The 16,914-nt window shown below is 41.5% G+C and overlaps 1 protein-coding gene across 6 annotated transcripts in view; it reads right to left on the reverse strand.

Annotated features, from left to right (window-relative positions):
* Positions 1–16,914, reverse strand: part of PALM2AKAP2 (PALM2 and AKAP2 fusion) — a 526,900-nt gene that overhangs the window by 279,888 nt on the left and 230,098 nt on the right. For all 6 annotated transcript variants that reach the window (XM_030823221.1, XM_030823189.1, XM_030823172.1 and 3 more), the window contains one exon: positions 9,958–10,038. Coding sequence is in view for 5 of the 6 variants with exons in the window: in XM_030823189.1 (XP_030679049.1) it covers positions 9,958–10,038 (81 nt within the window). In the remaining variant the exon portion in view is untranslated. The remainder of the gene's footprint in view (positions 1–9,957; positions 10,039–16,914) is intronic.

Genomic DNA, 16,914 nt, shown 5'->3' on the forward strand with positions numbered 1-16,914 from the left:
AAATTCTCTCTTTTTACATCTGTTCCCCCTGTAGCCTGCCGGTTCCTGGAAGGCTGGGACTGACTGTCCTTTATCCACCTTCACATTCATTGTGTCACCTAGAATTTCCCAGTTCATCCATTTTTTCATTCAGTCAATGGAATTGTAGTCCAATTCCCTAGAATGAATGAGTAAATGGATGAACTGGGAAATTCTCAACTTTCCTTCTCTCTAATTATTTGGGAGGGGTAGGGACCACACTTTCAGGGTGCTTCCTGTGCTAAAGATGTCCAAACCACAGATAGTAAAAACCTTAGGATTCTGGGGGACAGACATCCTGGAAGCCTTGGTGTTGGTGTGGACCCTTCTGGAAAGGCAGCCGTGGACAGTCCTGGCTGTCTGCACACCAGCAGGGATGCTCTGCAGCCACATCTTCTTGCAACATAAGTGGCTGCTCTTGGAATGTTCTCTCTGCTCTTCTTCACACAGTGCCTCCTGCCACCACATGAAGGGTCTAGCCCCTCACTTCTCACCAACTTAGCTGCCACCATCAGCAGGTAGCTCTGGCCAGAGCAGCCTGGTGACTCTGGTCACCCAGAGGTGCATGTCCTTCTACTTCCATCTGTTTTCTTGATATAGGCATGACATCACTAAGAACATCCCCACAGGAGGAGCCAGGAAGAGAGGCTCCAACAGGAAAAGGCAGTAGTGGGGCTGGGTGCGGTGGCTCATTCCTGTTATCCCAGCACTTTGGGAGGCCAAGGCAGGTGGATCACCTGAGGTCAGGAGTTCGAGACCAGCCTGGCCAAAATGGCAAAACACCGTTTCTACTAAAAATACAAAAATTAGCTGTGTGTGGTGGCGAGCACCTGTAATCCCTGCTACTCAGGAGGCTGAGGGAGGAGAATTGCTTGAACTCAGGAAGCAGATGTTGCAGTGAGCCGAAGATCATGCCACTGCACTCCAACCTGGGTGACAGAGCATGACTCTGTCTCAAAAAAAAAAAAAAAAAAAAAAAAAAAAAAGAAAGAAAGAAAGGAAGAAAGAAAGAAAAAAAAAAAAACTGGAAAAGGCAGTAGGCCTGGTCTCAGAGAATCCTGTTTCACAAAGGTGTTTAGACATTTTTAAGAAGCCAAAAAAGCATAGTTGATTTTCTACTTAGCTCCAAAGTCATGCTGTCAGGGGAAATCACCAATTCAAAAGTCTTCCTTAAAGACAACAAAAGATCCCCCTCATGTTGTCTCCAACATGTCTCCAAATGGAGTGGTGTATACTGAATGCACCATCCGAAGCACAGTGTTCCCTATACTGTGCTGGCTTGTATTGGCTGCCTCAGTGTTTCAGAATTTAGTGGAAGCAGAGCTCAATAGAAATAAAAAAAATAAAAATTAAAAAAACTTTTCTCTGTTTGTGGCCTTTATTGTCTAAACATACATACATTTTAAAAAGTATCATAGCTAACATAGTATCATAGCTTTAGTAGAGATAGGGTTTCACCATGTTGGCCAGGCTGGTCTCGAACTCCTCCCAAGGTGCTAAGGACTGTCAAACTTCACATTTGTCAAATGAATGTCACCATGGCAAGTCAATACAAGGAAGAAGCAGATGGGGAGCTGGCAGCTCGACAAAGGGAACCTTGACAGGGGCTTCTGAAAGGAGGACAGAGGGAACTCCTAAAGTAAATCTGTTTCTTGCTCTACTGGCCTGGCCAGCTTTGGAAAAACAAAAAGCAAGAACTGAGTTTCCCAAACTTCAGTATGCATAAGGACCACCAGGAGAACTTCCTAAGACACAGATTCCAGGACCCACCCATGGAGATGCAGATTCTCTAAGTCTCGCATAAGGCCTGGGAATTTGAATTTTAACGAGCTCCCAGGTGATGCTGTCATTGGCAATGCCAGACTGAGGACCACAATTTGAGTAGCACAGCATGAGGACCTATGACTATCTAAATGCTTGAAGAATACACAAGCTTTCTCAATGGCTGGTCAAATACCATAATCTAAAAGAACTCCCCATCCTCTCCTTCTGTGTCCCCAACTCAGGAGCAGTGGCTCTCTTATCCCTTTCCTAGGTGCCATGAACTCTGCCAGTCCCTGAAGTCACAGCTCAGGAAGACAGGCAAGTCCCTGCTCTCACCCAAGCCTTCATCCCAATAAACAAGGATGCAAGATAATTTCAGACTATGATGCTGCCTAGGAAGAGGTAGACAGGACAATGTCACAAAGAGGGACCAGGGGAGGACATTTAAAGTGGGAAAGGTCTCTCTGATGACTTGAACATTCAAGCTGAGATCTGAGATCTGGAGGGGTGTTCCAGGTGGAGGGACTGGCAAATGTACCAGCCTGGTGGTAGGACAGAGTTTGGTGTGCTTGCAGACCGCAACAAATGCCCGAGTGGCTGGACCATAATAAGTGAGGTTGGGGTGGGAGGGCAGAACAAACTGAAGATGGAAAAGAAGGCAGGGGCCAGATTAGGTAGGATTCTGTAGCCTTATTAAGGAGTTTGCGGCATCTTCTAAGCTCAATAGGAAGAACACATTGCAAGGGGCAGGATTACAAAGTACAAGTGATAGGAGTTTATTGCATGGTTCAAGTGACAGAGCATATTAGCTTGAAACAGAAGAGAGACAGAAGAATCGAAAGGCATGGTGGTACATTCTGGAGGTAGAATCAGTGTGACTTGTAATAGGTTAGATGTGGGCTGAGAAAAAGGGAAGGATTAGGGTGATGCATAGATATTTGGTTTGAGTGAAAGGGTGAATAGTGGTATCATCAATTGGAGACAGGGAAGAGTAGAACAAATGATAGAAAAGCAGAAAATAAAATCTTTCATTTTGGACGTGTTAAGTTTGAGAGGCTTCTAAATGAAAGTGACATCCATCTAAGTGGACATGTCAGAAAAGCAGTTGAACATGGAAGACTGGGATTCTCAATTTGGCAGTCATATATACATAAATGGTATTTGCAGCCATAGTACTGGGTGATGATGGTGACAATAATGATAATTCTTATAGAACTCTTACTGCTTTATGTGCTTTACATGTAAATCCACTTAACTTTCACAAGCATCCCACGAGGTAGGTGCTAACATTAACTGACTTATCCATGGTATCACACCGAGTGAGCTGTGGATCTGGGATTTGAAGCCAAGAGGTACACTCTGCTATCTTGCCTCTGTGTAAGATCACCCAAGAATCCTTTTTTTCTTTTTTGCTCAAATAGGATTTACAAAATCATCAGGTGCCACTGATCCACTTCATAACATGGAAAACTATTTTTCGGCTCCTCTAGTGGTGGGTTCCATACTGATGCTCTCTCTCCCCTACTTGCCCCTGAGTTCTTGCAGTCAGGGCTGTATCTTTTATTCATCCACGGAGGCTGACATGTGAGGAATTCTTGGAAAATCATGCACATACACTGTACTTTAGCAAATATAAAATCTTGGATCACTAAAGCTAAAAAAAGATCACAGAGATCATCTAACCCAATCTTTTTCATCTACAGCTAAGGTAACTGCAATGAAGTCACTTTTCTTACTTTCCTTTATTTTTTATTTTATTTTTGTAGGGATGGAATCTATGTTGCCCAGGCTGGCCTCGAATTCCTAGGTTCAAATGATCCTCCCACCTCAGCCTCCCAAGTACTGGGATTACAGGCATGAACCACTGTGCCCAGCCTAGATACCACTTTTTGAGGTGACCCCGGTAAATAGTGAGGCATGTCTGGAGAGGCTGGGTGAGGCAGAGTGGGGAAGTAGGAGGTGAATCAGAACTTGTAATAAGTCTCCAGTTGTTTCCTGGTCAGATGTTTGTTATTTTTTTAAAGTCATATCTGGCAATCTTTTTTACTTGCATATTCTGGCTTTGATGTCATACATAGATAAGACTTCCTTACCCTCACTATAAAAATATTAACCTGTGATTCCTTTGTATACTTTCATGATTTTACTTTTTACTGTGGATCTTTCATTCATTTGTAATCTGGCTGAAGCTGATATTGGCTATTCTAGTGGATGATGGTTGGAATATGGCTAAATTCAATTTTCTTTTCTTTTTTATTTGAGATGGAGTCTCATTGTGTCACTCAGGCTGGAGTGTAGTGGCGTGATCTTGGCTCACTGCAACCTACACCTCCCAGGTTCAAGTGATTCTCCTGCCTCAGCCTCCCAAGTAGCCCAGCTAATTTTTGTATTTTTAGTAGAGACGGAGTTTCACCATGTTGGCTAGGCTGGTCTCGAACTCCTGACCTCAGGTCATCTGCCCGCCTTGGCCTCCCAAAGTGTTGGGATTAGAGGCATGAGCCACCGCACCTGGCCTAAATTCAGTTTTCTAACAGAAAATGGGTTAAACTCAGCATGAGGCAATAGCTGCGTTTGTGTTTTCAGTCATTCATCTGTGTCCTGTCCCTCATCCTCTTCCCCTATCCTTCCCACTCTTTCCTTTCTCTTTCTTGACTCTCAATAAATAAGATCTTGGTTTGGTTTTGAGATTTTGTCATATGCTTCAGTCCACACAGGGACAAGCTGACCCAAGACTTCTGATAGAAGAAATCAGGTTTTAACTTCCATTCAAGCTCTGGGTATGGAAACAAGGGAGGAAATCTAAGGTTACTTTACACTGTGTACTGTGCCTATCTGTTCAATATTTTAAAATTTGAAATACGCCTTTCACACATCCCAGTAACAAGGAAAAGTCTAAAATTAGTGCTAAATGTTCAAAACCGGGAAAGACACTGTAATATCTTTGTAGCAAGTCTTCTGATACCTTCGGGCTCTTCAGCAAATGACCTTAGTGGGTTGACAATAAATATTTCACAGGGTCACAATTCAGCCTTTCATCTTTTTTCATTCAGCTTTCTTGGAAGAAAAGGCTGTGGTCTTCAAAATATAATGACAATTTTTATGGCTTGGATTAGAAGAAAACTCTAATGAGGGTTCCCTACTCATGAATAAGTAATTCAAAGGCAGTTTATGTATTGAAGACGTGGTATTAGCAATTTGATTCTGACGGGGCCAACTCTGTCAGGCAAACCTTTGTAAATATGCCAGTCTCCAAGGAATTCATGTTGCAGTAAGTCCTGAGTGCCTACTCTTGTGCTGAGACTTTGAACAGACCAATAAAATAGACAAATCTCTGGCAATTCAACCAAGGGACAGAAGGAAATATTAAATTCCTTCTGCTCTAGTATGATATAGTAGCTGATTTATTTTTAAAAAATCCATATCATCACAAGTCTCATTTAAAAAAAATAAAAATAAATAATTGTTTCTATGAAATAAAAAGCCAAGACAATTTTTCAAAAGAATAATGATAGTTCTTGTCTTATGAAATATTACAATATATTAAAAACCTATAGGGATTAAATGAGAACGATACTGGCACAGGAATGGGCAGATTAATGGAATAAAAAGAATCCATAAATGGTAGACTCAAATGTAAGTCAGAAATATGTAGGTGATAAAGAAGACATTTAAATCAGTGAGGGAAAGGATGAATTAATCAATAAATCACATTGAGACAAGAAGCTCAGCATCAGTAGGAAGTAAAGTTATATTCCTACTGCATACCTCGTGTGTAAATAAATTCTAGATGAATTAATGCTACTGAAGTATAAGAAACATAATAGCTAAGAGTTTGAGATGGAGACATTCTTTTCAAGGAAGACATCAAAGTCAGTTATCCTAAAGTAAAAGAATGCTCCACGGGATTTTATAAAAATTATAAATTTTTGTATGGGAATTAAAAAGAAGCCACATAAAAAAGAGGTAAAAGTTAATGTTATTCCAATGCTAATGTTAATATAATTTCATTTTACCCACAGGTTGGTGAGCCCTGTGAACAATGGTTACATATCTTAATCTACAGAAATATATCAGGGAAAAAAGTATAGAAGGATATACCTCTGCATGGGTTCTATCTGAATGGTAAGTATACAGTACATATGTTTTTTCTTTATATTTTGCTGTACTTTTTAATTTAGTTTTGGCAATGATTATACATTCTTTCCTTTTGTAATCATCAAAAATAATATAGCTACAAAAATTGCTTACTAGTTCTACTTGTAATGCTTAGAAATTATTACACCACACTACATATAGCTAAGGATGCTTTAAAAATACATCTGAGTTTAATTTGGCCTGGAGTTCAAAGTGTCTTGAGGTTTCCTAATCACTGGGATGTAGCAGCTAGTATTTCACCATTTTATACTTTGGTCTTTTATTGTATTATGGAATTTGCTCAAAGTCCATATACAAAGTGATGCTATTCCATTTTGCAGAGTTGCTCACTATATGCTCCTAAATATTGCAATGAGTAAGTCTTCTAAAAATATCTATGAATGCCAAAACTACTATCTTGCATTCTATTTATTTGCTTTGACCAGAGACCAGTGAATCTTTCTAAATAATTCATCTCATTGCATGAGAATAAGGGTCCACAGGCTATCTGATAATTCCCACATGTGAGAATTTTATCTTAAGACATAGAATATGAGAATTATATAAAGAATATGAAAGTTATATCTTATAAACATGACAACTAACTCTAATGCAAGGAGAATATTTTTTTCTTAGAGAATATCTAGGATTTTGCAAATTAGTGAAACAAATATTGATTACTGACATATTTCCTAATATTCTCCACGTCAAGGAATTTCAGTAATCACTGTGACATGTCTCCACGTGATCTAAATTTTCTGGAGTCCATCACAATATATTTAGAGTAAGAGAGACAGCAATGATGGTAACTGGCATCTCACTAGACGAATTATTCCAAAGGAAACATTTCTTTCAAAGAGAACAGTGGCCTGGAAAGAGCTCTATCTTTGAAAGCAGACAGCCCAGGAGTTTCTCTCAGGCTCCCTCACTTATAGTATCTATGGTCTTGGGCAAATCACTTGACCTCATGAGTTTGTTCCCATACCTGTAAGACAAAGAGAGTAATAACGGTCTTGTGGTCATTATTGAGGGTGTGTGTTTAAAGTACCAGGCACGTATTAGGCACTCAAAAAAATTGTGACTGTTACTGACGGTGGCTAACAGGCTACCAGGAGAAAACTGGCCAACTCCTTGGAGAGGCTCACAGAGAAGAAAATATAATCTCTACAAATGTACTTCCATCCAGGGGCGAGGCCACTAGGCTGCAAACTGGATGATTACAGGGAAAAAGTCTCATGCTATTCAAGTTCAGTCACCAGTTTATTGATTTAAAGTGAAACATATTCCTTCCTAGTTCCTAAAGTGGTCATATCCTTCAATCAGGCAATCCCTTCCTCATATCAAAATAACTGAATAATTATAAGGAGGGCGAATTCAGAACAAACAGAGGCAAGGTCCTGAGAGAAGTTTTACTTGGGCCTCACTATGGCCTGAGGACCCCCCTCACCTTACCACTGACCCCACCTCACCAGCATACAGAAATTCAGGACCTCCCAAAGCTGGGGGTCTCTCTGCAGGTAGTACTAGACAACCACTGCCACCTTTGGAACCTCTGAGCTTTCCTTTTTCAGTATTCAAGGCAAATAACTCACCCTCATTCTGTCCACACAAGCCTTTCCCAGAGAGAGACATACAATGCACTCACCTCCGCTTAGTAAGTTACCATCACCTCCAGTCCTCCCCACCTCACCCACCTCCTGCCCTGCAATAGCAAGGTTGCCATGGTGCGAGTGTTGGGCGTTCCCTCAGATAGCCAATCTCATCAACTGTGCGAGAAGTTTACCAAGATAGCCATAAAGAACTAGCTGATTCCGTTGTTTCCAAGTCCTTGAGAAAAACCTCACTGCTTCCCCATACAAGACCAAGTTAATTTCTACTGCTGTTTCTGTTGATTGGATGGATGGATGGATGGATGGATAGATGGATGGATGGATGGATGGATGGATGGATGGATGGATGGATGGACGGAAAGATGGATGAACGGATGCATAGATGAAAAATGAATATGCAATCCCAGCACTTTGGGAGGCCAAGGCGGGTGGATCACAACCTCAGGAGATCGAGACTATCCTGGCTAACATGGTGAAACCCCATTTCTACTAAAAATACAAAAAAAAAAAAATCAGCTGGGCGTGGTGGCGGGCATCTGTAGTCCCAGCTACTCAGGAGGCTGAGGCAGGAGAATGGTGTGAACCCGGGAGGTGGAGCTTACATGCCACATCATGCCACTGCACTCCAGCCTGAGTGACAGAGCGAGACTCCATCTCAAACAAACAAAAAATGAATAGATGTAATATGAACAGAATATACTAATACTGCACTGGACATCAGCAATAAATGAGCCCTTGGTATCTTATTTGGCACCCAGGATCATGAGAAGGGAGACCAAAAAAAAAAAAAAACCATCCCTTGATGTTTTCACATACGTTTATTCCCTGACTGGATTCAGGGAATACAAAAGCAAAGAACTACACTGAGCTTAAAGTGAGGCTGTCTAGCCCAAGGCAGCCTCTCTTTTTCCCTTCGGTCCTCTTATTTAGAAGTTCACCTTTAACCAGAAATTCACTGAGGTTTTAGTACATGTTGGTCTCTTACAAGCACCCTACTGAATGGACTGTACTCTGAGCCAGAGACCTAGCTCTGCCCAGATTGACCTTGAACAATTCACTCAGTTCTATTAGGTGTTTTTAAGGCCCCCTCTCTGTGAGAAGAGGATACTAATTTTAGCCCTCTATCCTCCCTCAGGAACGTTGTGGGGAAAGAGCAACAGCACCGGGGATACAGAGCAAGCTCCTACAAAGAAAGATCTGTCAATGAATTTATATGATGAACAGAGAGAAACAGGCAATATCCTCAGTATCATGCTGCTTCTCTTCCTTTTAAGCACATTTCTCTGGTTAAGGTTAATGGCAAAAACTGATAAACATGCTAAGCAGATATAGGTCATGCTGCTATTTTCAATCAGTAACTCGCTTGCTGATGGTTCTCATTTTGGGTATTCCTTTAGCACAATCCTGTTTTCTAGAAAAGGATAGGAAAAGAAGCCATAAAGGTTTATCTTGTTGAAAAAAATTCAAATAATTCATACCGAGCATCACCCCGAAAGTCAGCACCACCTTCCCACCCAGCCCTCTGAGCAATGCAGCTCTGTGCAGGCAATGTCACAGCAACATGGGGTAAGCAGGAGAGGGTTTTCCTGCCAAAAAGCCCAGGAGCAGTCAAAGGCAAGCAGCAACTCCCGGCTGGCCATTGGAATGTGGTCACATTATTCTCTGAACATGTGAAAAGCAACATTCTGCAACCAGTGGGGTCCTTGTGACAGTGACAGAGCTTTCTCCTGAGCTGTAATCAATTACGATGCTTAAGTGCATCATGTTTTAAAGAAAAAATAAACAGCTCTTGTGTGCTGTCTCTCTTTCTCTCTCTCTCTTTTTAGATGGTACCATGGAGACCCGTCTGAGTCAAATCATTTCAAAGCCATCTTTGACCAACTGCTTGCTCTCACAGAACACTTTCAAAATTGTTAAAGTACAAATAAAATAAATGAATAATCTGAAATACAGTGTTGTTCCTTTATCTGATCACATTGTTTAATCTCCCTTTCCTCCATATCAAGAAAGGAAATACTAATATTTTTAAGTGAATAAAAAGAACATTCTGTGAAATATATCTTTTGGGGTCTCTGAGCAAACACACCCAGCACCTTCGCATGGGAGAAACAATCCTGAAATGCTGCCTCACCCACCCTGTGAAGTATTCTCATCCAATTTCTATATATAGCCACCACACTTCACATGCACAAACCCTCCACCCTGTCCACATGCACACTGTAATCTTATGCTTGCAGAAATTGGAATGCTGTAATAATGCCCTGAATTTGAGAAATTCACAAGAAAAGCCAAGAGATGGTTTCCTGATTGAATGAAAAAGGCTGGTTTGGTTGGCGGCAGTGCCTTCACGGCAGGGCAGGCACTGCCCAGCTCTCCGGAGTGTGATCTGCATGTCTAATAATGGAATAGGTTCCTGGGATCAGCCACTTACCTTGGAATGCTGCAGCAGAAGTATCTGCTCGTCAAGCTGTTGTCGCTTGCCTTCTATTTCAGTCTGCCTCTTTCTTTTTTCCTTGAAAATAAAGAGAGAGAGGCTGTAAGAGTGGGTGGGTGTTGGCTCCAGAAATTTTAAGGCAGAAAGCAGCAGCAGCAGCAGCACACATCTGTATAGACACTTCCAGAGACACCGGGCACACACGCAGTGTCACCTGCCCCACCGTCTCTGGGTGTGTTGCAAGCAGCAGCATTCTCCTAACATGTCTGCTGTAGGCTCGAAGAGTGGGAGAAATTCTCCTCACTCAGCCAGGCTGCAAGAATTTAATCCAAAAGAAAAGACGGTTTCTACACACACACACACACACACACACACACACACACACACACACACACACATACAGAACCATGTTCTGTGCAGTGTTAATTTGGACACAAAGAATAAAAATGTCTCAATCCAAAAGACAGAGGTTCTTACAAACTGCAAATACCATAGAATAAAACAGTGGGAAATTCTGGGTGAGATTTATTTGATCAAAATCATAGACATAAATAAGCAGACGTTGTTCCAATTTTTGTAGGACAAATCACCCAGTTGGACATACCAAACAATGCAAATGAAATGGGTTATCTTTGCTGCCACTAGCCTTGGGGTACCATTTCATGTGGGTGGGGCAGCTGAGGTTATGATAAATATGAAATCTGGAATCTGTCTGTCCGGGTCCAACTCCCAGCCCTACCACTCACTACCTGTCTGACTTCTGACAAGTTCTTCTACCTCCCTGGGTCTTGGTCTTCTTGTACATAAAGTGGAGGTAATAACTACACCCAAACCACTTGGTTGTGGAGTGGATTAAATGAGATGATGTAACGTAAAAGGCCTAGAACAATACCTGGCACAGAGTAAGTGCTCAATGTTATTTGCTGTTAGTCTTATTGTCATAGGTTTACTTCTAGATAATGCCTAGAAGCTGGTTGTAAAGGGATATATTTTCCTTGCATTTCCACTATAACCTTTCCATTAGAGTGTACCCTTCATATTTTTCTTCTCTATACTTCTCCAATGTGGACAACAAACATCATATGAATGTGATTCATAAGAACATAAAGGTCTGCTCTCATGATAGTTTCCTCGTTAATGTTCTGTTTCCAAAGCGTACAGGAGTGGTTTGCTGAGACATTTACTATACTGGAGCATTTTCATTTACTCACATATGCAGGGAGAAACTTATTAGACAGGACATAATGGCATTTGACAATACAACAGCCAAATCCTAGGGACAACAACAATGCGGAAGCCTGGCTGCTGTGCTTGGTGTTAATGGAAGCTTTTATTTTATGTAGTTGCTATGTTTCCGGGGCTATGATTGTACCATTGCTATTCAAATCAATGTAATCATAATGTGTATTACAACCAAGGTTTTCTGTGCAATGCCCAGACCTTACAAAACATTAGCTCATAATCTTAAGCCACTAGAATATGATATCTAAGTCAGGGATATAATCTCCCTGACAAAGTAAGACGCATGAATATTTTAGGAATGTAGTACCATTTACCAAAGAACTCCAATCAATGGTGCATAATTGATGTTACTTAATCCCAGAGTGTGTGCAAGACCATATAATATATGACAGTAGGTGGGAAAAGTGAGGCACAGTGGGAACAGCCCACATCCAGCATCTCAGAGATAGCACATGTTAAAGCTAGGGCTTCCCAGTCCAGCTGCTATCTCTACATTCTAGAATCTCTCAAGAGTAGACTTACTAGACTTTGTCAGTCATTCCCACTGGCTATCAAGATATGTAGTTGTCCTACATTTAAATACAGAACCAACATGTATGTCATAGATATGAGAGGCTGATGACTCAAGATTTCCACAAATATTAATTGAGTGTAATGTGTTCTCATTACATGTCTTGTCATTGCCAAACCATTCCCAGGCTTTCCCACAGCTGTGACTTTGTTCTACCAGAAAGTCCTCACTCCAGAGTTGCCCATCATCATATTGGTGAACTATTCTCTGAGCAGAAGAAACCTTACCAGGCAGTATGGGCAGTGGACCTTCACATGCTCAAGCAGCAGGCTCATTGGTGATCACTGTAACTGACATGGTCATGAAGGATGTAGAGTCCAACAACGATAGACTGGATTAAGAAAATGTGGCACATATACACCATGGAATACTATGCAGCCATAAAAAATGATGAGTTCATGTCCTTTGTAGGGACATGGATGAAACTGGAAAACATCATTCTCAGTAAACTATCGCAAGGACAAAAAACCAAACACCGCATGTTCTCACTCATAGGTGGGAATTGAACAATGAGAACTCATGGACACAGGAAGGGGAACATCACACTCTGGGGACTGTTGCGGGGTGGGGGGAGGGGGGAGGGACAGCATTAGGAGATATACCTAATGCTAAATGACGAGTTAATGGATACAGGAAATCAACATGGCACATGGATACATATGTAACAAACCTGCACATTGAGCACATGTACCCTAAAACCTAAAGTATAATAATAAAAATAAAAAAAAAAAAAAGAAAATAACATTGTATCCCAACTTCAAATGATTTGTTAGTACATAAATGTTACCCTAATTGCCTTCTCTTCCAAATTGGTTTTTGGCTTTTTACAGACGTATGCAGCATTAATTTTTTTTTACACATTTTGTACTTACATACTGTTGTTGTATTTTGTAGTCATGTAATAAATCATGCTGACATAAAAAAAAAAAAAAAGAATGGGTAGGATTTAGGGCCAGGCACACAGTGGCTCACACCTGTACTCCCAGCACTTTGGGAGGCTGAGGTGGGTGGATCACCTGAGGTCACGAGTTTGAGACTAGCCTAGACAACATGGCGAAACCCCAGCTATACTAAAAATATAAAAATTGGCCAGGCGTGGTGGTGCATGCCTATAATCCCAGACACTTGGGAGGCTAAGGCAGGAGAATCACTTGAACACGGAGGGTGGAGGTTGCCATGAGCCAAGCTCACACCACTGCACTCCAGCCTGGGCGACAGAGTGAGACTCCGTCTCAAAAAAAAAAAAAAAGGAATGAGTAGGATTTAGGTAGATACAAATGGGCAATACATTCCAGGCAAAAGGAACTAGGTGAACAAGGGTAGAACTGCACTGCATATTCCAGGGACAATGAGGAGGAAAATCTAACTGGTTGTAGGGCTTGCCTTTAGGAACAGAGATCAGTGACTCAAAAGATTGGCTAGGACTATACCACGGAGGGCCATGAAGTTTAGATTTTATTGCACGGACAATGCAATGTCGTTGCAGGGTTCTAAGCTACAGAATGACACAGTGAAATGGCATTTTAGGAACATTAATCTAGCATTCATATATAAGGTGGATTAATAGGGGCTGATAGACTTTTCCTATAAAACAAAAGTAAATATTTTAGATTTTGTGGGACATACAGTCTCTGTCGCAACTACTGAATGCTACCATTGTAGTTCAAAAGCAGTCCTGGACAATATTTAAATGAATGAGTGTGGCTGTGTTCTTTTTTTTAATTTTAAAATTTAACTTTTTTTTCTTTTTTTAAAATTTTATTATTATTATACTTTAAGTTTTAGGTTACATGTGCACAATGTGCAGGTTTGTTACATATGTATCCATGTGCCATGTTGGTGTGCTGCACCCATTAACTTGTCATTTAACATTAGGCATATCTCCTAATGCTATCCCTCCCCCCTCCCCCCACTCCACAACAGGCCCCTGTGTGTGATGTTCCCCTTCCTGTGTCCATGTGTTCTCACTGTTCAATTCCCATCTATGAGCGAGAACATGTGGTGTTTGGTTTTTTGTCCTTGCGATAGTTTGCTGAGAATGATGTTTTCCAGTTTCATCCATGTCCCTACAAAGGACATGAACTCATCATTTTTTATGGCTGCATACTATTCCACGGTGTATATGTGCCACATTTTCTTAATCCAGTCTATTGTTGTTGGACATTTGGGTTGGTTCCAAGTCTTTGCTATTGTGAATAGTGCTGCAATAAACATACGTGTGCATGTGTCTTTATAGCAGCATGATTTATAATCCTTTGGGTATATACCCAGTAATGGGATGGCTGGGTCAAATGGTATTTCTAGATCTAGATCCCTGAGGAATCGGAGTGTGGCTGTGTTCTAATAAAACTTTATTTGCAAACACAGGTAGTGGGCCAGATTTGGCCCACGGGTCCTAGTTTGCTGACCTGTGGATTCAAATATCATTTAAGTGCCTTAGGAGTATGTTCCATTCACCTGGTTGTGCAGTGAGGATGGATGAACTAACAAGCCTCCCAGCTTAGAGTTGTACCAATCAGAATGGAAAGGGAAGGACAAATGCAAGAAACAGAATTGATGAGACTGAGGACTAATAGGATCTGGGGGGTTAGGCAAAGTGGTGTTTTGGCTTTTAGTCACACGGACCAGAAGAGCGCTGGTGCAGGAAGGGGTAACAGTGGGAAAGCAGTAAGGCTGAGCCCATTTGTGCTGTAGTCATACATTTCCCCTGAGGAAACTCCTTATTGGGTTAGAATTTGGAACTAAGCAGTTGTTAGCACATACAACCAGGCAGCGGCATTAGCATGTTTACAACTGCATTCTAACTGATGACCCTGGGCCTGGCCCCATGACAAGGACCCACTGTGCATCCATAGCTATTGCAGGATTCTTTGACTAGTTGAGCTCCCTTTCACAGTGATTTTTTTTTTTTTTTGAGACAGAGTCTCACTCTGTTGTCACAGTCTCAGCTCACTGCAACCTCTGCTTCCTGAGTTCAAGTGATTTTCCTGTGTCAGCCTCCCGAGTAGCTGGGATTACAGGTGTGTGCCACCAGGCTTGGTTAATATTTGTATTTTTAGTAGCGATGGGGTTTTGCCATGTTGTCCAGGCTGGTCTCGAATTCCTGACCTCAGGTGATCTGCCCACCTCAGTCTCCCAACGTGCTGGAATTATAGGTGTGAGCCACCGAACCCGGCCCATAGTGATGGTCTTAAAGTCACTTCTAGGTGGACAAGAGGCAACCAGCCTATGCTCAGAATTAGATATGAGTCAAACGACAATAAGTTTGCATAGGACACCATTAAGGAACTCACTTGCAGTTTCTGGCACTTGTTTGATGGCTGAGGTCTGAGCTGTGCTCCTCACCTGGCTAGCCCACTGGTTTCCAGATTTCTCCTTCCCTTAACCAGGACAAAACCAGTAACTCTTGGGCCCTTCATTCTCATCAACTCTACAACTCTACCTCTCCTTTGAACTGCAGATCCCTATACTGAACTGCCAACTATTCATAGTCACTCCCCCAAACTCAAACACATGCAGTCACCATCTCAAGCAATCCCCCACCCTCTACCTTCACACCTGTTCTTTCCTCTATATGTTTCATCTCAGCAAATGACACTACTTAAGTCAGAAATCTAAGTCATCCCAGACACTTACTTTCTTAAAAGACCACGTCATGTTGATTCTGCTGGCCAGTTTCCACATCTTTTGCTTCCCCACTATAACCTTGAGTATTGCCTTAACACTCCTTCCTTTATCTCCTACCTGGACATGCAGACTATTCCATATTAGCATCTTTAGCACACCACAGAACTTATCTCCAGCTGGATTACTGTAGTGGTTTCCTTATTAGTCTCCCTGCATCCATTCTTGGCTTCTCCAACTCAATCTCCACACTGCTGCCAGAGCGATATTCTAAAATGGAAATCTGACCACCTCCAACCCTTGCCTAAAACCAAGAATGTCTCCCCATTGCCTACAGTGCAAAGAGCAGGTTCCCTAGCATAGCCAGTGAGGCTCCTGTCTATTTCACAGCTTCATCTCAAGCCATGGCCCCCTACCATGATCCAACCTCAAAGACTACTTGCAGTCTCCTGATCTTCTAGGCTGGTTCATGTCCTCTTAGTTTTGCTCTTATTGCTTCCTCTAACAATAATCGATGTCCATTGCTGCTCCATTTGACAAAAAACAATTCATCTATGATGGCAGTTTAAATATCCATGAAGCTTTAATGAACCTCTGTCAATTTTGATCTGCCTAGTCTTCTTTCCTTTGGGGAAACATATCTACCCTCACTGTAAATGGCTCTGGTGGAAATGCCAGTCATGGTTAGCTCATTCCTGCCACTAGGACTTGTTTGTGAGCCAGGTTAGGCCAATCATGCTACCTTGTTTCTTTGCAATAGCTATTGATCCAAGGGATAGCTAAGTGAACTGAGAAACACCAGGTAGAGACATTTCTAGGGACAGATACATGGATACCAGGAGAAAAGCGAAAAAACATATCACTAGGATTAAGCTGAGATGATGTACTTCTGAGCAGCAATTTTTCCAAGTCACATAAAAGAAATGCATCTACATTGAAGAAAATAAAGTCAACATGCAGAGGGAGGCAGAGTTGAAAGAGAAAAAAGAGTTCTACTATATTGTTTGAGTCCCAGATCTAGTCATGCACGAAGCCAGAGCCATCCAGGCTTCCTAAATTATATACACTAATAAATCTCCCATTTTCTTAAGCTAGTTTGAGTGATGTTTCTACCACTTACAACTCAAAGAGTACTGACAAATACAGAAGATTTTTCTGTTCCCTCCAAATAGATTGCATCACTCCCTCCTTTCTCTTCCCTCCCCACAGGCTGTGGATTTTTCTACATTAGACCTCAAGCACTGTAACACTTTATATACGTAACTATTTACACATCTTCTCTCTCTAACAAACTATGGGCTCCTTGAGGACAAGGATCTTGGCTGACACATCTCTAAAGCCTAGAATATTGCTTGATGAATACATGTAATTTATGCTTACTGAGTAACTCTGAGTGTACTATCCTCTTTTTTCTCTCTTCTACTTGTGTTCCTGTTTGTCCATATCCCTCATTCAAATGAATTACGAATTTGTACTCATGACTTCAATAGAAGCAAAATACATTATTAAAAACACAT

Source organism: Nomascus leucogenys, chromosome 1a (assembly GCF_006542625.1).
Source record: "Nomascus leucogenys isolate Asia chromosome 1a, Asia_NLE_v1, whole genome shotgun sequence".
NCBI lineage: Eukaryota > Metazoa > Chordata > Mammalia > Primates > Hylobatidae > Nomascus > Nomascus leucogenys.